Source organism: Lutra lutra, chromosome 9 (assembly GCF_902655055.1).
Source record: "Lutra lutra chromosome 9, mLutLut1.2, whole genome shotgun sequence".
NCBI classification, from domain to species: domain Eukaryota; kingdom Metazoa; phylum Chordata; class Mammalia; order Carnivora; family Mustelidae; genus Lutra; species Lutra lutra.
In genome coordinates this window covers 78,952,852-78,977,671 of record NC_062286.1, presented here as the reverse complement: position 1 = coordinate 78,977,671, position 24,820 = coordinate 78,952,852, and the positions used below count along the sequence as shown (strand labels likewise).

At 37.3% G+C, this 24,820-nt stretch overlaps 1 protein-coding gene across 2 annotated transcripts in view; it reads left to right on the top strand.

Moving 5' to 3' along the window:
• SRBD1 (S1 RNA binding domain 1) overlaps positions 1-24,820 on the top strand; it is a 203,997-nt gene that overhangs the window by 95,738 nt on the left and 83,439 nt on the right. For both annotated transcript variants that reach the window (XM_047745849.1, XM_047745848.1), the window contains exons 15-16: positions 10,713-10,804; positions 20,547-20,629. In XM_047745849.1, the coding sequence (XP_047601805.1) occupies positions 10,713-10,804; positions 20,547-20,629 (175 nt within the window). The remainder of the gene's footprint in view (positions 1-10,712; positions 10,805-20,546; positions 20,630-24,820) is intronic.

Below are 24,820 nucleotides of genomic sequence, written 5' to 3'. Positions count from 1 at the left end.
TTAAAGAAATGTAAATTAAACTATAAGTAAAAAGATACCACTTAGTAACTACTAGAATAGCTATTCAAAAAGACACTAACAAGTATCATCATGGAAATGAATAAACTGCAGCGAGGCAGTTTCTTTTGAAATTAAGCATAAATTTATACTTCAGCATTTCTACTCCTGGGAAGCTAAGAGAAATGAAATGTGTGTCCAACATAAAGATTTGTACATGGATATTTATAGCAGCATTGTTCCTAATAACAGAAAACTGTAATGAACCCCAGAGTCCATCGACTGATGAACAGATAAATAAAATGTGCTATATCTAGAACAATGGAATACTTTTCAGCAATAAAAAGGAAACAGTGATGCTCAACATGGAGGAATCTCAAAAACATCACAAGTGAAGAAGCCAGACATAGAAGACCACTGATTTTATTATTACAGTTATGCAAAATGTCCAGGTGAGGTGAATATATAGAGACAGAATAATAGAAAGTGGATACCTGGGCTGGAGGTAGGAATGAGAACTGTAAATGGGCACACACTATCTCGGGGATGGAGATGTTCTGAGATTGGATTTTGGTGATGGTTATATAACATTTACTAAAAGTCAATGAATTATATACTTAAATTGGGTGAATTTTATGAACTATAAATTATACGTCAATAAAACCGTAAAACAAAAAGTGTGGTCCCAGGACTAGCAGCATCAGCACAACCAGAGAATTTGTTAGTAATGCAAATTCTTGGCCCCAGTGAAGCAGAAACTCTGGGGGTGGGGCCCAGGTCGCTGTGGTTTAACAGCCTGCAACAGATTGTGATGCAGGATCAAGTTGGAGAACCATTGTTCTAGAAACAGGGAAGGTCACATGGAGATGGGGGTAGTTTGAGGTATAGTTTGTGTACATTCGGTCTACTCTGTTCCTGTAGCTTCAGGAAAGGTTTGAATTAAGGAATGTTGTAGTAGAGCTAAAGAAAATTACAGGGCAATGGTAATAAAAATAAACTGGCCTTTCATGTTCTTACTATGTCCCCACAAGAAGCTTTATGATTGTGATGTTTGTGTACCACATATGTTAGTAAATTCCTGTGTTCTTTTAGGCTTGCTGTTATTTAACAAACATAGCATAAACAGGTTCATTTGCCATAACGACAGTGGAAGTTTAGATCCTTGAAAGGAATTATTTCTCCTAAATATTTACACAGTGTAATATAGCAGAGCCAGAAATGTGCAGTGATCCCAAAAAAGTAAAGATCTGACTATAGATAAAGAAGTAAACAGAGTAGTCAGCTGAACTGAAATTTGTTCTCTCCCTCCATCTGTTCAGTGTACCTTTAAAAACCACGATTAGGGGGCGCCTGGGTGGTTCAGCGGGTTGAAGCCTCTGCCTTCAGTTCAGGTCATGATCCCAGGGTCCTGGGATCTGGGATCGAGCCTTGCATCGGGCTGTCTGCTCAGCAGGGAGCTTGCTCCCCCGCCCCCACTCTCTGCCTGTCTCTCTGCCTACTTGTGATCTCTGTCTGTCAAATAAATAAATAAAATCTTAAAAAAAAAAACAACAACTTTTTTTTTAAAATATTTTATTTATTTGTCAGCGAGCGAGAGAGAGAGAGCACAAGCAGGCAGAGGTGGAGAGAGAAGCAGGTTCCCCACTGAGCAAGGAGCCCGATTCGGGACTTGATCCCAGACCCTGGGATCATGACCTGAGCCGAAGGCAGCGGCTTAACCCACTGAGCCACCCAGGCATACCCCCCTCCAAAATAAAACAAAAACCACGATTAGAAAATTTGTTGATCTAGAGTAGTATCGTATGCCTGGCTTGTATGCTTAGGTTTGTCCCTCCACCCCTCCAAGCATTATCTGGGTGGCCAAAGGAAATTTTGAAGGTTGTGGCTACTCCAGGCTGCTATCTGGTGCATGTGTAGGATGAAGTTCGTAGATAGGGTCTCTCTTAACAGGGGCAAGGGAGCCGGGACCGGTGATGACTTCTGCCAAGGTGTAAATTCACTTCAGAGGAAAATAGGGGTGTGGAGGGTTAGGAATAAAACAAATATGAGAAGGGAGAAAAGTAGGAATGGGTGACAAGGTATGAAAGCTAGATCAAGCCGGTCAATGTGTGTCATTTATTAGTGGAGTTCGCTGAGGTTATCAGTGGTAATATTTAGAAGAGTATTAGGGAATGTAGCATAAACCATTGCTGTTTCCTTGGGACGTCTCGGTGGCTCGGTCAATTAAGCTGCTGCCTTAGGCTCAGGTCATGATCCCGGGGTCCTGGGATCAAGTCCCGCATTGAGATACTTGCTGAGCAGGGAGCCTGCTTCTCTCTCTGCCTCTGCCTCCCACTCTGCCTGCTTGAGCTCTCTTTCTCTCTCTCTGATAAATAAGTAAATAAATAAAATCTTGAAGAACACACACACACACAAAGAAAAAACCATTGCTGTTTCCCAAACTTTATTCTAGTGTGGCTAAAAAGAGCTGAGCTACTACTCACTGGCAAAGTAAGTCTCAGCCTCTGTCTTTTTAATTATTGTTATTGTTATTATTTTACTTTTAATTGTCTCATTTCCTTTGCTTCTCTCCTTTTTTGTTATTGTTCTTTCTTAAAACTTAATAATTAGTATGACATTATTGAATACTTATTATTAGCAAAATATGAGAATATTAAATCCTCTAAATTGGTAATTTCGATTCTGACTTCTGTTATTGGATGGATAATAAAAGAATAAAGTCTATGCTTAACAATCTGCACTCTTCATATTTACTAGTGGATAAACTTGCATAGACGTATAAAAGCTAGAAAAGATGAAAAGATGAGTTAATGAGGCTAATTTTTCCCTTTGTAAGAAAATTCAACACAATTCTCTATGCAACTCTCAAATTTATATCTGAATAGAACTGCATTTGAAAAAGAGTAAACAAATACAGATAACTGGTTATTATATGAATAAGTAAAAAATGGGCAGTAAAAAATGGACAGTTTTGGAGTTAAATGTAAGAATCAGGAGAAGCATACTTTTTGGTGTGGGTTGGGGTGTTGGCTGGTAGGTTGACATCATGTTCTTTAGATCAGTACATTTCAAAATGTTGATCAGAGGACATTTTCACTGTAAAATCAGGTCAGTCTTTTATTCCCTGCCCTCTTAGTTTTTGTGTCTTTTCAGTCATGAATATGGAATGTCTATAGTACTTCCGCAGACAGCCCTTTCTTCTGTAGTTGGTGTTCCTCTCTTTGCCTGATTTTCTTGTCTTATTGGCAGGGGGCCCTGTCCTTTTGCTTATAGTCTGACACAACGTGGGCTCCCAGCCTTGTGACTGGTTGCTCCTGTGGCAGCTTTTTCTTGAGCTCCCTTAGTGGTACCATGCAGTACTTGCAACAACTTCTTATTGGTCTCAAATGTCGATGTGGGCGGGGGGGCGCGGAGAAATAAAGGAGGGATTTTTTAAAAGGAAAGCAAGTGAAGGGAAGGGAAAGAGAGACTAAAAGGGGTGCTTACTGTGTAAAGTAGCGGTCATTTCTGCTGGTGCCATTCTTGGTTAGAAATAGCTTCTACCTCAGTGGAGGGACCCAACCTCCAGATAGGAGGCAAGTTCTCCATCCTTTTTGTCTCTCAATTTGTTGATTTGCTTTCCCCATAACAGCGTTTGAAGATACCAGTGATTTTTGTCTTCTCTGTTGTTGGACGGCCCAGGGCCAGCAGCAACAGTGATTTCAGTGTAGTGTTTTGCCACACCGTGGTTCGCTGTAGAGGCTCAGCATTACTGTGCACATAAACGGCTGATGCTGAAGAGCAGAATCAGAGTCTCTCGTGAATACTCTTGGTGTATTTCTAGCATGGACAGATAGGTAGCTGGTGCTCTGTGGAACCTTAAACTCCAAATTAAAGTTCTGCTGCATAGTCACTAATTTGGGTCTACCTTTATTGGGTTTCCTTTGTGGCCAGAAAGTATTCTTTTCATCTGCTGTGGTATGGGGGACTGAAGGAAAGGTAGCCGAGGGAATTCTGTACTGTTGCAATCTTGCTTTGTGGCTAAGATACAGTAAGATGTGCATCTGGGAGTACATACACCTTTGGGAGACATTTTAAGTTCTCCCAGGCTTATTATGGTCCTCCGTGTGATTACTGTACTATTGCTAGGCTTATTCTCTTTGAAAAATGCTCATCTTCTGAAAGGAGGTTTAGAATTTTGTTTCTTTCTTTCTTTAAACTGGTAATTGAATTCTTTCTAACTGGTCTTCCACCAGATGGTGCTAGTGTTACATAGCTAAAGATAAACTTGGCGGCTTTGAAATTTTGAGCTTGTATGCCTTCTGTCTTTCTCCTTCACCATACTTCGTTTTTAGTGTTTTATCCAAATACAGCACTTTCCTAGCACACTGCTGTGTCACCTCACATCTTGTATGTTGCAGGTAGTGAATTGATTTTTCCTTGGCGATCATGAAGGATAACTTAGGTGGTGGGTTCGGAGGCCAGGGACTGAGTAAAACTTAAGGATATATATAGTATGTAATTTCTTGTAAAATTTTTTATCATACATTTGTTTCTTATCTGGTCTGTATGTACAAATTGAGACTTTACTCTTGACTTTTCTGCTTGGCCACCTTTTATGTTATAGCAATATCATAAAATGTTATTGTTTGAGATCTAGAAGCCATGTTTGGAAGTTTTTACTAACAAGTGACATGTTTTCCCAGATTTAGTTCAAAATAACTTTAATTACTATACAAAACAGTTTGGTAGAATAAAAGAAAATGTTGGGCATTATGTGATATCAGATTTCCTGGGCAATTAACAATTGTTATTTTAGACTTAATTTCTAAACTTTTTCTGTTTACAAATATTACAAGGCTATTGCCGAAAAATCTAGAGTTAAAGGAATAACTCATTTAAATACTATTAACATTATATACATAAGCCTTCTCTTTTCTTCTTTTTATATAGATCTATATTTTAAAATATCAGAGTTGTTTTCATATCATAGTCATATAACCAGTTTTTTTCACCTAGTATTTTGTAACCAATTTTTAGCAACAGTATAGGTTTTCATTTAATGAACCCTTTAATGATAGGTGTTTTGATTTTCAGTTTCTTTCAGTAAAAGCTTGACTAGCACGTTTTCATTTTTTGTGTATTTAAGATCTCTTTTGTATTTAATTCTTAAAAATGTAATAGCTGATTCAGAAAGAATTTGTAACTTGATCTATATTTTCAAGCTACCATCTGAAAGAATTCTATAGTTTAAACGTCTTTAACAGCAAATGATTTTCCTTGTTTCTTTGCTTCCTTATCACCAGGTTACCCTGGTTTTTTTTTTTTTTGTTTTTTTTTTTTATTTGATAGACAGAGATCACAAGTAGGCAGAGAGGCAGGTAGAGAGAGAGGAAGGGAAGCAGGCTCCCTGCTCAGCAGAGAGCCTGATGTGGGGCTTGATCCCAGGACCCTGGGATTATGTCCTGAGCTGAAGGCAGAGGCTTTAACCCACTGAGCCACCCAGGTGCCCCTACCCTGGTTTTTAAAGCAACTAGTTACTGTTCATTTGAGACTCCCTGAAATGGCAATTTATCACTAAATTCTAGAACCTAAAATTGTTTTGATATTTTCTTAGAAATAAGCTTTATCCTTTAAACATTAAATCCTATACCCCCTTTTTTTCACGGTGGTTTGGTTTTGGCTTTGTCTCCTACCCCCTAAAAGTACAACAGCCATCCTTTCATACTTCAGAATGGGTTATCTCTTGTGCAAAGCACAGAATCAAGGTCTCTGTTGGCTGTTTTAGCACTTTCTGTTACTTGTTGGGAAACTTAGCTCAAGGCATTACTTTTTCCGTATGAATGTTTCTCAGTCTGAAAATTTGGAAGAATGGTTTTTAGATAAATTGTTTTTAAAAACTTTAGTGAAATTAATTGTGCATTTAATGTAGTAGCTATTTAGTGCATGTTTTTTGGTGGGCAGAAGGAAGAAAAGAAAGCTTGTTACGTAACAGTAAATTTTGAAGAATTCTAATGTACTTTTGAAAAGAAGAACACATCAGTTTTGTTTTGTTTTTTTTAAGATTTTATTTATTTGACAGAGATCACAAGTAGGCAGAGTGGGGGGGAAGCAGACTCCCCGCTAAGCAGAGAGCCCGATGTGGGGCTCCATCCCAGGACCCTGGGATCATGACCTGAGCTGAAGGCAAAGGCTTAACCCACTGAGTCACCCAGGCACACCAAGAACACATCAGTTTTTATTGATTTAAGTACTCTATCTTGGCTGATTTTGATATCTTAATAAAAAACTGCATTTTCATTTAAATAGATTACCTTTGAATTTCTCCTGTTAACATAAGGATGCATGTGATTTATTTTAAAATAAGAGAAAACACCAAAGCTCTTTTTGTATTTGGGAAATGGGGAGAAGAGAGGAGACATCATGTAATTTTGTAAATGAATGTGAAAACTATTAGTCTAATAACTTAAAAAAACTAACGGCTGGTTTTCCTGTCTCATGAAAAGAGTCCCCACCCGACCACATCTCAGTTTGGTAAAAGAAATTGCCATTCTCAAAAAAAAAAAAAAAAAAAAATTGCCGTTCTCTTTATTATCAGAACAAATAGACATTATAAGAAAACTACTTGCAAACTGGGTTTTATTTTTTTTTTAAATTTTATTTATTTATTTGACAGAGAGAGGTCACAAGCAGGCAGAGAGGCAGGCAGAGAGAGGGGGGAAAGCAGGCTCCCTGCTGAGCAGAGAGCCTGATGTGGGCTTGATCCCAGGACCCTGAGATCATGACCTGAGCCAAAGGCAGAGGCTTAACCCATTGAGCCACCCAAGTGCCCCAACAAATTGGGTTTTAAAAGATTCATCAACATACAATCTGTTTTCTCAGAAGACACTTACAAATTCTGTAATTTAAACATATCTTTTCAAAAAATAAAATTATACTGATAAATGATCAGTTTATGTAATGTCATTGAATTTAACTTGAGATATAACAATTTAGCATTTTTAATGTAGACTTTTTATTAGAAATTTTAAAAATGAATTTAAAAGTATATGCATCCATATACTGGGCATTTCACTTACTTTTTAGTTTTGGCTGTGTGGTTTTTTTTTTTTTTTTTAAATTAAAAAAAGACCCTAAAATCGTGTTGAATTTGATTAAGTGCTTTTAGAAATACATATTCAATTATAGACTATTAGCGCATTAACATATATATTAAGTAAAATGTTAAGTCTGGTGGTAGCTTCTGAAATTTACTTACATATTTTTAACACTTGAGATACTGTATGTATATATTTAAGTATTTGTGTGCACTAGCAATTTGAAGGGGCTTCAGAGCACTGTAATAATATTGAACCTTCAGTTCATTTACAACTATGTCAGTTAAATTCCCCCCAAATAATAAATTCTGCTCAGAATCTTGTCTGGTTTATGGCAAAATAAATAAAGTAATCAAATTGCTAAGATTATGCACCCAGTTTCTTTACACCTGAGAGAAATTAGTTTTGTGGAATGTAATATTTATTAAATCGTGAGCTGTCTGAATTTTATGTAAAGTTCATTTTTGCTTTTCTCAAAATATATTAGAGATAATTGGAATACTTTTCCATAGCTTATTGGGAAACTTGCAATAAACAGAAAGTGGCTTAGAAAATCTAGCATATTTTTTGAGTGTCTATCTTTGAAATCCAAATGGGAATGAACAAAATGGGGGTGGGAGCATTATAAACACTTATTCTTTGCAAATTCTCCTGGAAAAAATCATCACCACTCCCAGCTTGATTTGTTTCATTTAGTTCTTGCCACATAAACTTCTTAGGTCCTTATATGTTGTATATTGAAGAAATCAGTGTTGAGGGTTTTTTGTTCATTTAGATTATTGGAGCATTCTGTTCTACACTTAGAAGTGACCTGTTTATTGGACCCATGCTATCTAATAACTAAAGCATATGAAATTTACTACGTTTTGTATTGATTTAATATTAACGTTAATCTAAAATATTTCAGTGCAGTGTGTCACATCTGTTTTGTATTCCTCTGTTTAAAAGAAGTGGCAGTGTGGTATTTGGAGGAATATTTATTATCTGAGTGTTTTTCTTTGCAACAATTTCCCTCAGTCTATTGAGAATTATAACTTCCAAGAGACAGTGAATCACCCAGCAAATTCTCAGGTACCAAACTGCTAAAAGCCACAGTTAACTGGAATTTTTATTTACCACTTCATTACCCTTTACTTAACAGTAGCAATTTTGAAGCCTTTTTAAAATGATAGAAAATAAATCTGTGGTGAAATTTTTAAAAATATTCTTTCCCTTAATAATCAGTCCAGCCTATACTTCATGGATACTCTAGGTTTTTTCAAGAAAAAAACTTTGTTAGACTGTTGATTTGTGTTTGAAACCAGTTTTCCATGACCAGTGACTGAATATTCTTACCCTGTGATGGTGCTTCCTAACTTTTTGAGGGCTTATGGGTTTTAAGTAATCACTGAAAACTATAATCCCATTTCCTAGACAAAAATGCATAGACACCATATTTTGTATGCAGTTTTAGTTAATCCTGTTTCTCCCTATCCAGAAGATCATGGGCCTCTGGTTAGAAACTGCCACTATAATGGAACTGAAAAATCCCTTCTAGAGTGTTGGTTTTAACATCCTGTTATGCCACATTAAGAGTTTTCTTCACTTCAAGCTTTATTTGACATTACGTTTTCTCCTTCATCATTACATAGTAGAAGTTAAGCAGAATCTGTATCTTATTTTGGAGAAAAAGCACAATTACCTTTTAATTTTAAAGTGCATATCTGAAACTGTAGAATATATTTGGCCTTCTAGGTGCTTTAGAGTCTACCTTAGACACATAAGAAAGGAAGAAGATGGTTTTTCTCTCTCTCTCTGTCAAATAAATAAATAAAATCTTTAAAGATTTTATTTATTTGACAGAGAGAGATCACGAGTAGACGAAGAGGCAGGCAGAGAGAGAGAGGGAAGCAGGCTTCCTGCTGAGCAGAGAGCCCGATGTGGGACTCGATCCCAGGACCCTGAGATCATGACCTGAGCCGAAGGCAGCGGCTTAACCCACTGAGCCACCCAGGCGCCCCATAAATAAAATCTTTAAAAAAAAAAAGCTATTCAGAAGTTGTTTGTGTGTGCTGGTTAAGAGTGTAACTTAGGTTTAAAGCAGATTGGGGTTTAAATTCAACTCAGTAGTTTACCAACCAAGTGACCTTGGGCATATTACTTATCTGTTAAAAAAATCACCATAAAAGGATTAAATGAGATAAAGTCTATAAAGTGGTTGATTTTGTACTTTGTGTGTAATATGCACTTAGTTACCTCTTTCTGTATGATGATGGTAACAATTACAGTGTTCATTTTTCCTATTAGGAAATTTAGGACAGTAGACTTGGTTGCAAAAAATACATAAAATCTTCATATTCCCCAAAATTATCTTCTGAAGTCTTGATGGCTTATAATTGTTGTCAAAGTTCAGTCAAGAATTATTCAAAGATGGGTAGCAAGCTAACTATTTTCACACTTTTCTTATCAGTGTTCAGCTGTTACAGTGAGGCAATATGTTAAAAGTTATCCACTAAACTTGTCTCACAATTAAAGTAAATATTGAGGAACAGAGAAAGGAAGACGTTTCTAAGAGTGGATTAAAAAGCATAAACATGTTTCTGCTTTTGAGTCTTGACACCTGGCTGGTCTCATGGTAAAGCCACAGGTATCATGAATACTTCGGGTAGATAATGTTCCTTTGCATATTATGTCATAAAGAATACCTCCAACTTAGGGGCACCTGGGTGGCTTAGTTGGTTAAGTGTCTGACTTCAGCTCAAGCCATGATCTCAGGGTCCTGGGATCAAGCCCTGTGTCTGGCTTCCCGCTCTGGGGAGTCTGCTTTTCCCTCTCTCTCTGTCTCTCCCCCCACTTATGTGCTCACACGTGTCTCTTTCTCTAAGAAATAAATAAAATCTGAAAAAAAGAATACCTGTAATTTAAAAATGTTGAAGGAGTGAAGTAGTGATGTCAACCACTGTATACTTGTCCACTGTAAAAGAGTGTTCCCACCGTGGTTTGAAAAGTATTTGGAGCCGAAGAAGAAGAGGATAATGTGTGTTATGTTTTGATTAAATAATGGTTTAATACCTGCCCGAAGTGAAAGGCTTCAAGTTTACTAAAAGGATGATTTCAGGCCCTCCTGAAAAGAAGTGGGATAATATCCTGTCTGATCAGTTTCCTATTCACATTTGTGGTGGTTCATTATAATTGAGTAATAATCATGGCAGTGTTTATGACAGTGATTTTTTATATACCCACATGTGCACATATCCACTCACATGTATGTGTTCTCCATAATACTTTAGAATGATTAATTCAGTTGGGAGTCATCGTAACAGATTATGAACAGAAGAGAATCTCAGTATATTCTGGAAATTCAAAGTTTGTATTAGGGGAAAGGGTCCATTGTGTTCATCTATAAACTGTGTCCTTACTACTGACAGGAAACAACTCAATGAATTTGTTATGGATTTAAACCTGTGTATTTCCTCTGTGAAGAACACAAACCTTACTTGATCACTTTATGAAGAGTTATATGCTACAGGTACCACTGAAATATAAAGAAAGCACTTTGCACTGCAGTTCTTTTTCTTATAATGCCCAGTCTTATTCATTAATTTTCTTTGACAGGGAGAAAGTTTGGAAAATCATATTTCCCCTTTTCTTTCTTCTCAGTATCGTCAGTGAAGCAGGGGCGTCAATCTACAGTGTCAGCCCTGAAGCTAACAAAGAGATGCCAGGGCTGGACCCTAATTTGAGAAGTGCAGGTAAGAAACTATGTGCCATCACAAAGGTGTGTGGTTTTGATATTTTGAAGGACTTTTATTTTTAGCAAGCAAGAAAATTTAGAAGATATATGCATACAAATTAGCATGTTAAGAAGAAAATGGTTGATTGGAATAGTAGTTGGAATTATGGAAAAGAAGAGGAAGAATACTGTTTTTTTTTCTTTTTTTTTTTTTTAAGATTTTTATTTATTTATTTATTTGACAGAGAGAGATCACAAGTAGAGAGAGAGGCAGGCAGAGAGAGAGAGAGAGAGAGTGAGAGAGGGAAGCAGGCTCCCCGCCAAGCAGAGAGCCCGACGCGGGACTCGATCCCAGGACCCTGAGATCACGATCTGAGCTGAAGGCAGCGGCTCAACCCACTGAGCCACCCAGGCTCCCGGAAGAATACTGTTTTTAAAGAGTATAGTAAGGGGTGCCTGGGTGGCTCAGTTGTTAAGCATCTGCCTTTGGCTTAGGTCATAATCCCGGCGTCCTGGGATGGAGCCTCGATTATATTCCCTGCTCAGTGGAGAGCCTGCTTCTCCTTCTGCCACTCCCCCTGCTTATGTTCCCTCTCTCACTGTCTCTCTCTGTCAAATAAATAAGATCTTTAAAAAAAAAAAAAAGGTATAATAAAAAATTAGTCCAAAACATCTTTAGTAAAATTAGGTGCTTAAGTATTAATGATAAAATTAATAAAATACTCCAGATCTCTTATTACTACTACAAAATATTTATTACAGCTTTTTATTGACAAAAAATAATATATTAACCTAAATATATATAAACACGCACAGCTTCTTGCTATTTGTCGAATGATCAGTTTCTCTTATCTTGCTAATGGGGCAGTCATTAATGTTTAACACAGCCTGCTTTGATTTTAGTTGTATTAAGTTGCTTTGGTTTCTGTTTTGTGGAATAGTTAAAATCTTGTGTGTGAAGAAATTGAGATACTTTCATACATCTAGTGAAAGTAATTTGTATTATAAGCAAATTATTAAATCTGGTAGAACATCTCTCTGTGTGATAGTGGGATATTTAGACTACTTTGTTAGAAGGGACTTTTTCATTTAAAATTTTTCCTTAAGGGGCATCTGGGTGGATCAGTTGATTAAGCGTCTGCCTTTGGCTTTGGTCATGATCCTGGAGTCTGGAGATAGAGCCCCATATTGGGTTCCCTGCTCAGCAGGGAGTCTGCTTCTCCCTCCTCTGTCCCTTACCCTCTCTTGTGTTCTTGTGCACTTTCTCTCTCTCTCAAATAAGTAAAATCTTTAAAAAAGTAAAATTTTCCTTAAATATTCTCATCAGGTTTCATTGGCTGTTCTTGAAATCTATACTTGGAGATACATATTTGAAAATTTTTGCATTAGTCTGAGGCTAAAAACCTATTCTTACATTCAAAAGAGCTTATAGTTTCCCTTCAATTGTTTGTTCCATGATATCCTCTGTCTAAAATGATCTTCTCAAACTCAGATCCCAGCTCAAAATCTTGGTCCTTCTGTGAAGCTTTTTCCTATCACAACAGCTCAGTGTGGTCTCTGCCTGCTTGCCTGTGCTCTTTTGGTACTGACCTTGTAATAACAATAGCAGTAATAGTAGTAGGAGGAGATACAGTAATCATAGTGGGAGCTGCTAATACTAATCTTTTAAAGCACTTAATATAGGTGAAACATTGTGGTAAATGCATTACCAGGATTATTTTGTTTTATTCTTATAAACCAAGGCTTAAAGTGTCCACATAATAAGTGCATATATAATCCTTGTGTACTTGTATAATAAAAGGATACTTTTTTAAATTAAAAGATAAAATTCAGGGGTGCCTGGGTGGCTCAGTCAGTTGTGTCCAACTCTTAATTTTGGCTCAGGTAATGATCTCAGGGTTCCGAGATCGAGCCCCACGTTGGGGTCCACACTGAGTGTGGAGACTGTTTAAGATTCTCTCTTCCTCTCCCTCTGCCCCTCCCCCACTCTCTCTCTGTCAAAAAATAAATTAAAATTCAATTCAGAACCTTTCAAGTTGGCACTGAAAGGGAATCTTCCAAAAGAACATTTGAAAGAAATATTGCCTAGGGAGTGGCAGTCTCTCAGACCTCCCCCTGCTAAGGGGGCTACTGTTTCCTCTTCACCACTGGCCTATGTGGGTGCGTAACTGTCAACGGTGTTACAGGTGAGACAAGATTGTAACATTCCAAAAGGACTGTCTGAAAATAGGGGATAATAAAAAAAAGAATTATTATATGGCCCGAATTACTCAGATTCCAAAGTCTGGTTGTGTCTTCAATTTGGGATTCACTGCAGGTATGCCTTCCTGCTATGTCTCAGCTTGCTTTCACCTGGCAATGACTATGTTGATCCCTGTCAACTCAAAACATCCGCATAGACATTTTGAGCCTTCAAGAACTGATCCTGGAAGCAATTATTGAAAGAAGGTCAGAATTTCCATGCTAGGTTTTCTAGAGTTCACCTCTTCCTCAATTCTTCATTTCTAGTGATTGATGGCAGGGATGACTTTATAATTCATATGAGACCTGTCCTACCTATGGGTGTGGGTTTTCCTTTTCAGCCCTCCATAAGTTTACTATAGCAGAATATAACAGAACCTTAACATTCATGCAGTGTTAAACATATGTAAGAAGATGACCTTCATATTACTGTATCTTCTTGACCAGTTTGTCAGCTTACTGAGAGCAGAGGTTATCCTTATATATTCTTACAGTCCCCCATAATAAGTTCATTATACTGGAGAGGCATTTAAATTGGATAGAATAGTAGGTAGGTGATATTAAAATGTTTATTATGGATTTCTGATTTAAAATAGAAGATTGGGGAGCCCGGCTAGCTCAGTCGGTAGAGCATGAGACTCTTAAAATAGAAGATTGAGGGGCGCCTGGGTGGCTCAGTGGGTTAAGCCGCTGCCTTCAGCTCAGGTCATGATCCCAGGTCCTGGGTTCGAGCCCCACATCGGGGTTTCTGATCAGCAGGGAGCCTGCTTCCTCCTCTCTCTCTGCCTGCCTCTCTGCCTACTTGTGATTTCTCTCTGTCAAATAAATAAATAAAATCTTTAAAAAAAATAAATAAAATAAAATAAAATAAAATAGAAGATTGAGTATTCCTTTACTCCCTTCTGAACTCCCGTAAAAGTGACAGTAGTGTGATGGAAAGAAGGCACAAACTTGCTAGGGCAAGGAAGGGAGAGGAAAGAACAGCAATAATCGTTTTGAAATGGGAAAGCAAATGGCTGAATAATAAGTGATCTAGCCAACTTGAGAAAGTTGAATACTAACACAGAATTGTAGAAAACCAAGAACTAATCTGAAATGATCATGGAACCCTTATAGGTTCAGGAAATGCATGCACCAAGTTACCTTTAGAAGTATCTTGGGAGGGCTGCAGGTAGGCCTAAGTGAGAGGATTGATTGAAAGTTCTGTGTAGAAAGCAGTTGGACGCAATTAAACACAGAATACCCTTTAACCCAGCAATTCCACTCCTCAGTATATACTCAAAAGAGTTGAAAACAAGGACTCAAACAAATACGTGTACGCAGTGCTCATAGAAGCACTATTCACATAGCCAAAAGCTGGAAACAACCCAAATGTCCATCACTGGATGGATGGATAAACGAAAGGTGATATATCCATACAACGAGCTATTATTTTTAGTCACAACAAAGAATGAGCACTGACGTGTGCCATAACGTGGGTGAACCTTGAAAACGTGCTAAGTGAAAGAAGCCGAACACAAAAGGCCATGTACTGTATGGTTACATTTATATGAAATGTCTAGAATAAGGCTAACCTATAGATGCAGAAAGCAGGCACTGGGAAGAGGAGAAAATGAAGAGGGACTACTTTAATGGGTATGGGGTTTTCTTCTGGGGCACTAAAACCGTTTTGGAACTTGGTAGAAGTGGTGGTGTGTACAATAGTGTAAGTGTAATAAATGCCACTGAATTGTACACTTGGAAATAGTTAATTGTATGTTATGTGAATTTCACATCAATTAAAAAACCAAAATTGTTAGATCTCCTGTTCCACACAGTTGAGTGATTCTCCTTCTTTCATCTTTGTAGAAGACTGGAGATTTTTTCCTCTGGAGAGGGTTAAATAGAAAGTCTCTCTGCTGGAGGACACAGGTTATACATAATAATGGGGATAGCTGCTGAAAAAAGACAGATTAAATAATTATTTACATGCTGATGTAGCGATCTTAAGACTAAATCTTCCATGCAAGAGATAGGGGGAAGACTGAACTGCACAAGAGAAAATACCTAATGAAACTGAGATCAGAGGTCCAGAAGAAATGAGCCAAATCACCATAAAATGAAGCCCACAGTTGATAAACTTCACATTTAGGCAAAGCACTTACAGTCAGCTTTTTGGTACCCTTGCCCTGGTGGACAGTCAAGGGTCACCTATCATGTGAGGAGACTTAACACTGTTGAAGACAGATGTGACGGTAGTGCAAAAGCCACTGAGAGGAAGTAAAGACTATATAGAAGGACGGAAAACTTTTACATCCTTAGAGAAAAGAAAGGTATTTTATTCACTTAAATGAACTTGACATAAAGTAATATTCACCCTTTTTAGGTGAATTCTTGAATTTATCTGTGAATTTTGAAAAGCTTAAACTAATCAGGTTACCACAACCCCTGACACTACAATTAAGATAAAGAATATTTTTATCTGGCCAACAGATTAGTCTGCTTCTTGTTCAAAAATGAAATTATTAATTAGGGGATCAAGATCATTTATTGAAACAACATTTTAATAAGTTTTATAATGAAAAAATTCTTATTTGGAATTGCTGAATGAAAAAACAGCATGGGAAGTCTTATGTCTTAAGTCTGATGGCAAGGAGAAGGGGAAAATGAGAGGAGTATGGGACTTTACAAATAAAAATTTTCACTTTGATATTCCTAGATAACAAAATAAGGTAAATTTTTAGGAGAATGCAGTTTAGTAGTCTTTCAAGCATTAAGTTTATTTGCTTTAGAATGGCTTTTAGATTCTAGATATTTCAGAGTACTGAAGACCAAAACCCATAGAACCCTTTTTCTCCTTTGGATAGAAAATACATTTTGAATGAGGTGGGTGTTGCTTTCAGGGTCACGTCATGTGGTTGTGCAGGTCTGTGCACGAGACATCCTGCCTAACCATAGGAGGTAGCTCTGCTTACCGACCTATGAGAGCACTCAGTCTCTCGCCTCTCCTTTGGGTATAACTAACCTATTTTTTCCTCTAATGCTTAACTTTTTGTTCAGTAGCAGTTTAGTTGTCTCCCTTTCCAAACTGAGTTACATTATTACCATTTAACAGATTACCGTATATTAAAGATGAAATTCCTATGTGTATTTTTAGTCCTCTTTTCCTTGGTCTCACTTTGCCACAGTGCAAGACTCTTCAAGTTATGGTGGCTTATGATGTGACTTGCTTTAATCTTTTTTTAATTGTACTTTTCTTATGCATTTCCTTTTTTCCATATACACTTTGGAGCCATTTAATTGAAATTCTGTCAAATTGGCACCTTCATCCAAGTTCTGTACACTTTATTACTCATAGGCAGCGCACACACACACACACAGAGTAAATGGATTGCCCTTCACAATATTTTCTTATTGGTTGTTGATGGCATATGGTACTCTATCAGTTATTGCCTGGGTGTTTTTATTTTTATTTATTTATTTATTTATTAAAGATTTTTATTTATTTGACAGATCACAAGTAGGCAGAGAGAGAGAGAGGAGGAGGAGGAAGCAGGCTCCCTGCTGAGCAGAGAGCCCGATGTGGGGATCGATCCCAGGACCCTGAGATCATGACCTGAGCTGAAGGCAGAGGCTTTAACCCACTGAGCCACCCAGGGGCCCTGCCTGGGTGTTTTTAAACCAGCCAATTGAAATCTGAGTTCCGATATTTTTTCAGTTGACTTGTTTGGGTTTTCTAAAGCAGTCAAACATCATTGGTAAATAGTAATCTAGTTTCAATCTGTAAGGACCTATTTAGCCAGAGCGATGCCATCGATGCCATCCAGTTAAACAGTGATTTTGTTGTTTATGCAGTAAAACTTAAACTGACCCTGCCCTCCCTGCCCAGGGGACTTACTTAAAAGCAAGTCCAGGAAACCAGTCCCAGGTAACAGAGCCTAAATACAAGGGTGGGTCAGGCCAGGTGGAGACATCCAATCAGTGGGGCACACATACTGTCTCCCTAGCTGCCGAGGAGTGTGGGCCCCACCTTTCGGGTGCCAATTCTGACCAAGGTGATAGGCTAGTTCAAATATCTACTATAGGGTAAATTGTGATTCAGTTGGTCACTTGTGTGTGACCTAGCATGACTGGGCAGCTTTCTCTGTGTGTTGCAATCTCATTGGCCACCTGTGTGTGGCCAGGCTCAACCACATGGCCTTTGCCCTTTAAAAGTTAGTTGGCAAGGCAGAGAGGGGTCACCCTCTCTGTAAGAGGCGGCCCTGACCGGTCGGTTTGATTCTTGATGCTTGGCTCGAAATAAAGCTTTGCTTGACCTTCGCTTTGTATCAGTCTCACTCCTTTGATTATGGACCCATCAAATCTTTTCAGTAATGATACCATCTTTTTTTCCTTGTCCAGTTGTACTGACTAGAATTTTCTGAACAATGGTGAATAGTAAAAGTGACATAGAGATACATTGACATCATGTGGGCAAAATAGTATTGGTATATGCTTGGATATACTACATTGAAAAAATATATAATAGCTTCATTGAGATATAATTTAATAGCATAAAATTTGCCCTTTTAAAGTGTGTCACTGTTTTTTAGTATAGTCAGAATGTGCAGCCATCGCCACTATCCAATTTTAGAACAGTTTCATCACTCCAAATAGATACCCAGCACCCATTAGCAGTGGGTCCCCCTTGCCCTCTTCCCCCGCCCCCTGATAAATACTGATCTACTTCCTGTCTCTATGGATTTGCCTACTGCAGACATTTCATATAAATGGAATCATTACAACATGTGGTCTTTTGTAACTGGCTTCTTTCACTATCATAATGTTTTCGGAGTTCATTCACACTGTAGCATGTATCAGCACTTCATCCCTTCCCATTGCCAAATAATTTTCCATTATTTGGGTATACCATATTTTGTTCATCCATTTATCTGCTGATGGGCATTTGGGTTGTTTTTACTTTTTTGGCTGTTATAAATCATGCTGCTATGAACATTCATATACAAAATTTTATGTGGACATATGTTTTCATTTTTCTTGAATATATACCACACAGTAGTAAAAATTTGCGGACATATGGTTACTATGCTAAACATTTCTAGAATTTTTTTTTTTTTACTTCTGTTGCTACTTTCCTCACTGTTTAGTTTCACCCTCTTTCACTGTGTCCATCTTTTCTTCTCTATCTCACAATGTGCACATGCCCTCAACTTTTGGGCTATGACTCTTCCTTTGTCTTCGTTCTCTATGTCAGCACTCTATAAGACTTCTTTTACCTGAGCTACCTATCTGTATCCTAATTTCAGGAATCTTTTGTCAGCCCGATCATTCTCAACCTACGGGTGTGCATTACTACTGTTTATTCCTTTCTTGTTTATCCTGCTAGCACCATCTTCTCTTGAAAGTCTGGACATACAGCTTTCCAATTTTCCTTTAAACTGTGTTTAGATTCCTCCTTCGTGAACAATGAACATCCTTCAGATGAACAATATTCATTTTCCTCTTTCTCCTATCTCCGATCTCTTCTATGCTTGCTTGAGTTTTTATGCTCTGTAGAGTGAGTAGCATCTGAAAGCAAAATACCAATTCTAGAAACATTAGGGTCTATGTAGAGGTTGTTTACTGGGGACGTTGTAACTCCAGAGGCTCTTAGGACTTTTGGAGAATTAATGTGTCATCTAGAAAATGTCATTTAGCAAATCAGTATGAACAAAGGAGATGCTAGCAGTAAACCTATTAGGAGGAACCAGGTAGAAAATAGGTTAATGTCCTTTTCTATACTTAAAAAAATTTTTTTTAAAAGAGAAACCTATTCACACTTAACAAATTATGCAACTGCTCTAACCAGTTTTTAAGTTTAGATTTTTGTAATGTGGGTTTTCCTGGAGGGGTAGATTTGAGACATTTACCTATTATTAATACCTGTTTTTTGAATTTTTGGTATCTTCCTACAGTGACTGTTCTGATGCCTGTGTCTTTCACTTGGTTTCCTATTGTGGGTTGTTGTGTTTTCTTTGTTTTGTTTTGTTTTGCTTTTAACCTGAAAGTATTTTGGCAATGTATGTATGTGAAAATCAGTCTTATTGGATTATATTTTTGAAGATTAGAATAAAGAAGTGATCTTTCCTTCCAGAGACTATCAGATGGTTTCCCTGGTGGTATCTACTGTCACTGTGTAATTATACATGTGATTACTGGGGGAAGCAGCTCCCCTGTAACCTGCAGCACTTGCACTCATTAACCTGTTGTGAGTTTTGACAAGAAAATGTATGTGAAGGCCTTGAAGCCTGGAGTCTGCATCTTCTTCAGTGAGGAAATAGGCAGATTGTATCACACCAGCTTATTGCTCTCTAAGCTGGCTTTGCAAGCTGCCATTGTCACTGTTTGCGAGAAGTAATAATAAAATACATGAAAAAGACTTGAATGTCCATGCAGTGGACTGAATGCTCAGAGTAGAGCTTATCTCTGATGAAGAGGTTGTACAAATCAGTGACAGGAGGATCCGATAGTCGCTTGCAAATGGTGGCTTCTGTTGCCAGACCTTGAACAGTTTAATAACACAAGAACAGGCATGGAATCTCCTTTGATGGCCTTAAAGTTTTCACTGAATGGGTTTATATTTCATCCAACTTTCTATGTGAGAAGATGACACTGACTAGCTTTCTCGCATTTAGAAAATGAAAGCTGTTGACCCAATGTAACTGTACCACTTGCGAAAAGAAAAAAAAAAGAGCTACCCTTGGACATATCCTTAATATTCATACCAAATTTCTTTTCTCCAGCTAAATCTATCTTATAAGTTAAATTAGGTATGAAATTTTGTTACCATTTCGTAAGAAAAAGATGAGAAATGATGACCAAGTAAAATCATGACAACAGATAAAGGGATGTTGGAAGCTAACTCAGACCTCTTGACCGTGGATTGTTATGGTCAGGAAAGGGATGTGATTTAGAACTGTGAGTGAGTGTGTTCAGAGACAAGCAGCTGAGATTCAGATCACTTCACAGTTACTCTTACAATGACATCTAAGGCAATACAAGTGTGTTCATGAGCCAACTGACTTGGTCTCCAGTTGCAGTAAGGTATGATTCCATCCATTACTCATTACTATCAGGACCTAGTCCTAATAACATATTTGATTTGCAAATATATGTCATAATAATGCAGGATTATTTAAAAGTGAAACAAATATCGACTTGTTTGTTAAAGTGTGAGGTGTGCTGATGTGCTCTGGTTGTAGAATGAACAGGTGATTATTTAAGTATAGCAAGTAAGTGTTACATCTCTTTTTCCAGATGTATTAACCTTTCAATCTGTTTGTGCTCCGGAATGCCTACAGATTCTGGTAACAAAAGTAATCCTGAAATTTTGCATTCACTTCTTTTGTGTGAAAAAAGGAAACTTTGAAATTTAGTCAAATTGTTGGTTTCTTTGTGTGGGAGAAGGAAGGAATTAAATACTTGAATTATGAAGGTCTAACTAAGTTATTATTTGGATACTGCTTTTCACATTAAGCCATACTTATTTTCTGTTTTTTCAGTTTCCATAGCAAGGCGTGTACAAGACCCATTAGCTGAGCTGGTGAAAATCGAGCCGAAGCACATTGGAGTTGGAATGTACCAGGTAAAGCAGTGTGGGTCATTTACTTTGTGAAACCCGTCAATAGTATGCAGACTTGGCATAGTAATTAAGTGTTGGTGGGAATACCTTCCCATTTTCAGAGGTTACACAGTTGATGGGAAGGTAGTTAGGAGTTATGTTATTAGAGAAGGGGGGAGTTTTTCTTTTTTTTCTTTTCCTTTTTTGGTGTTTATGGTTTGGATTAAGATTTAGAATTAACTGTAGTCATATTTAAAGACTATTAAAACATTAGATCAGACTAGTAACGTAATCCAGAGAGCCTCTCCCTTTACCATTATTGTAAAAAAAGAGAGAGTAAATGGAGCAAGGGGGGTATGTTGGTTCTTTGTGTAAGCCAGTATGAAATATTGATCTTTATTGATCTTTCAGGAAAAAGCCTTTGGTACCTACTGTGCCTTATTTTTTTTTCTGGTTCCTATTTCTATTTGATTATTGTAATGAGTTTTTGCTCATTATCCAGTATGATCTATCCATTATCCAGTAAGAGCCTTTCAGTTGTTACTGTGTAGCAGTAGTAGTAGTGGCGCTTATTACTATTACTGTATTTTCAGTTCTTGAGGTTGTGTGTGTGTTCATTGGGCAATTGAGGACAACACTAAATCTTGGCAAAGTGAATCCATGATATCTTGTCTTCAGAAACCTCAAGTTGAATTATTTTTCTTTTCAATGAAAGTCTTTTTAGAATCTGAAATAAAATACTATCTTTTGTATAATTTTCATGGGACTTGAATGATAGGTTCTGTACTATTCTCTAAGAAATGTATTAGGGCATGGATCTGTGACCACTAGAAATAGAAGAGATCTTAGAAATCATATAACCCTACCCCTTCATTTGACAGAAAAGGAAGCTATGTCCCAGAGTAGTTAGGATTTTTACCCAGATTCACACATTGACAAAGCCTAGACTAACTTGTCACATATTGAATTTAACTGGGAGTATTCCCATTTTATAGCAAATTAGACTAAGAGACACCTACACCTTTGACTTGACTCGATCATTTGGGAAGGATAGTTGCTGAAGGGGTAGATCTAGCTATATAGCTAGGTAAAAATGCCTAGTATTTAAAGAGTATAACTTTAACAGTTTTATTACATAGGTATTTTAGTTAAGAGGAATTATAACTGTATTAATTCAAGACGAAGTTATGGAATACCTCAGCAAGGTAGTAGAACAAAGAAAAGAAAAGGAGAAGCCAAACGCATAGAACCAAGGCAGGCTAATAAGCTATTGACATCAAAGAAGTCTTTAGTAAATAGCAGAGACTTAGCCTCCATATTCTTCGGAGATACAGCATTTAACATGAAAGAGTTCATCGTTCCAACAGCAGTAAGAAGAAATGGAAGAGCTTTAAGCAAGGGAATGTTATGATCTGATTTGTATTTTTAAACATTGGCTCTGGCTAATCTGGGGAGAATGACGTAGAAAGGAAGAAGAGAAGCAGTAAGACCAATTCAGAGGCTGTTATACTAGTTCAGGTGAGAGATGGTGGTGGCTCAGACAAAGTTAATAGCAGTAGAAATGGAAAGCAGTTAAATCTGTTTTGTAAGGCCTACTTGATAATAAGTGGAGGAAAGGGAGTTTGCTCCCGGAGTCCTAGTATGTGGATGATGCCTGACAGAACAGATTTGGTGGGGATAAGATCAGTAATTCAGTTTTGGACATGTTAAGTTGAGATGCCTATAAGAAATCCAAAAGATGTCAAATAGAAGTTGGATATGCAAGTCTGAGATATAAAGGAATAGCCATATTAACATTGGAGTACAGACTTTACTGCAAATAATGACACTGAGAAAGTGAACAAGATGGTAAGCTGAGCTTATGATATTCTTTAGTTCTGCCACCACTATTACTGGCATATCCATGATTCCACCTTCTTTAAGATGACAGAGAAGGTGCACATGTGTATTTGTATCCATATAATAAACACATATGAGTAAGTTGATAACCTGGGAAAAAAAAGGGTTGGTGGATGGAAATTTCAGGAATTCCTGAGAGATAGTAAAAATAAAGAATCACATTCATGGAAAAATAAAACCTGATGGAGCTGCAGCTTAAAATGCACAGATCAGGGGCACCTGGGTGACTCAGTGGTTTAAAGCCTCTGCCTTTGGCTCAGGTCATGATCCCAGGGTCCTGGGATCGAGCCCTGCATCGGGCTCTCTGCTTAGCAGGGAGCCTGCTTCCTCTTCTCTCTCTCTCTGCCTGCCTCTCTGCCTACTTGTGATCTCTGTCAAATAAATAAAATCTTTTTTAAAAAAGGTACAGATCAGTAGTGTTCTCAAACCAGAATCACGTTCAAGTAGTGGGGAGGGGACCTGTAGTGTTAGAGAAGGAGGTGCATGTGGAACGACTAGGCCCATCATGACCCCTTCCCACCACACCCTGTGAATCCAAGCTCAAGCACTAGGTATAACCCAGAGACCAGAGGGAGGCTGAGAGATCCTTCAAGTAGCCTTTGGTTGTGACGAAGTTCAAGGATTCTTGTGCCAGGAAGACAAACTTTTGGCACATCCCTGACCCCTGGCATCATATCCCACATCAATGGATTCCAATGCTGGTAAACAAAAACAGCATACACAGACAGTTGGGGACTCTGAAATGATCTTCTGCTAAGAATCACAGAACATTTGAGGAAAACTTGTTTTGGCAAAATAAGGCACCAAATATAATGAGCAAAAAATAACAATGAATAGGCAGCAGGCTTTGAAATAAGTAAAATTAATATTCACAGAGAGAAAAGAGAGGTTATAGCATATGTAAAACAAATCTAGGATAAAATGAATTAAGTCTGTTTTAGAATTAAAAAATCTGCTTGTCAAGATGGAAAAAACCAAATGGTCTAAATAGAGTGGACACAGCTTAAAAACAAATTAATGAATTGAATGATTGAGCTAGGAGATTCTTTAGAATACAGTCTTAAATTGAGAAAGTTGGACAGTATGAATAAAATGTTGTATGATACAGAGGCCATTTTAAAGCTTCAACATTCAACTCATAGCAAATTCAAATAAAGAGAATGGAGGAGGGTTACAATCACAGAAATAATAGGAAGAAATTTCTTCATGCTGAAGACAGACAAGTTTTGAAAAGGCCCAGTAGTATTGAATAAAAGGATAACTAAAGATCTACACTCAGACATCTTCATATGAAATTTCAGAATGCTAATGATAAAAAAAGAACTGACTAAAAGCTTCTAGAGAGCAAACAGTTCACCTACAAAGGAAAGAAGCAGTCCTGTTATTGGTAAAAACAAGTAATAGAAGATAGAAGCAGTAGTTTTGAAGTGTGAGGAAGATGTTATTCGGACCCATAATTCTAAATTTGGACAACTCAGCAATTTGATGTGAGAAGAAAATAAAAACATTTTTGGACCTGCAGTGATCTACCTTTTTGGAATGTTACAAATCTTCTATGAAAGAATTATTTATGGAAATACTCCTGACCCCAAAAAAGCGGGAGTGGGGACGAAAGAAGGGAAAGGAGTGTCGTGAAGGCACAGTATTGAGGTGAAGAAACAGTGGAGAGCTTTATAGTACACACATGTGCAGTAAAATGTTAGTTGAGCCTCAGAGTGTTTTATCTATGATGTTAATCTTTAAATATATCAATCTGGGCCAGATCAGCTTAACATGGGTGAATAGAAGAAAACAAAGTTATACAAGATTCTTTTTCAGGAAAATAAGATGTAGATTAACTTTATACTTCATTAGAAAAACATAATCTGAACTATATGAAGAATAATCACAAATAGGATATTTAATGCACATCGTGAGAATAAAAAATTAAAAGTTCATCATCCCAGCCAAAGGCAAAGAAAACAAGGAAGTATAGTAAATAAATAAAATACATGATGACAGGAATAAGTATAGGTGATAGATATATGATGAATGGGTTAAATTCCCCAGTTAGTAGAATCTCATACTTTTAAAAATAAAATACAGCTCTAAGTTGTATATGTATGCAAGATGTTTCTAAAGAAAAAAGCAACCTTGTAATTAGAAATTTGGAGAAAAATATTCCACACAAATGAAAAAGAAAGTCATAGTACTGCTAATATCAGACGAAACAGAATTTAAGGCAAAATGCATTGAACAGGTCAAGGGGGGCTATTTTATATTAATAACAGTTTCCCAAGAAGATATAATTGTCCTGAACATTCTGTGTTACCTAAC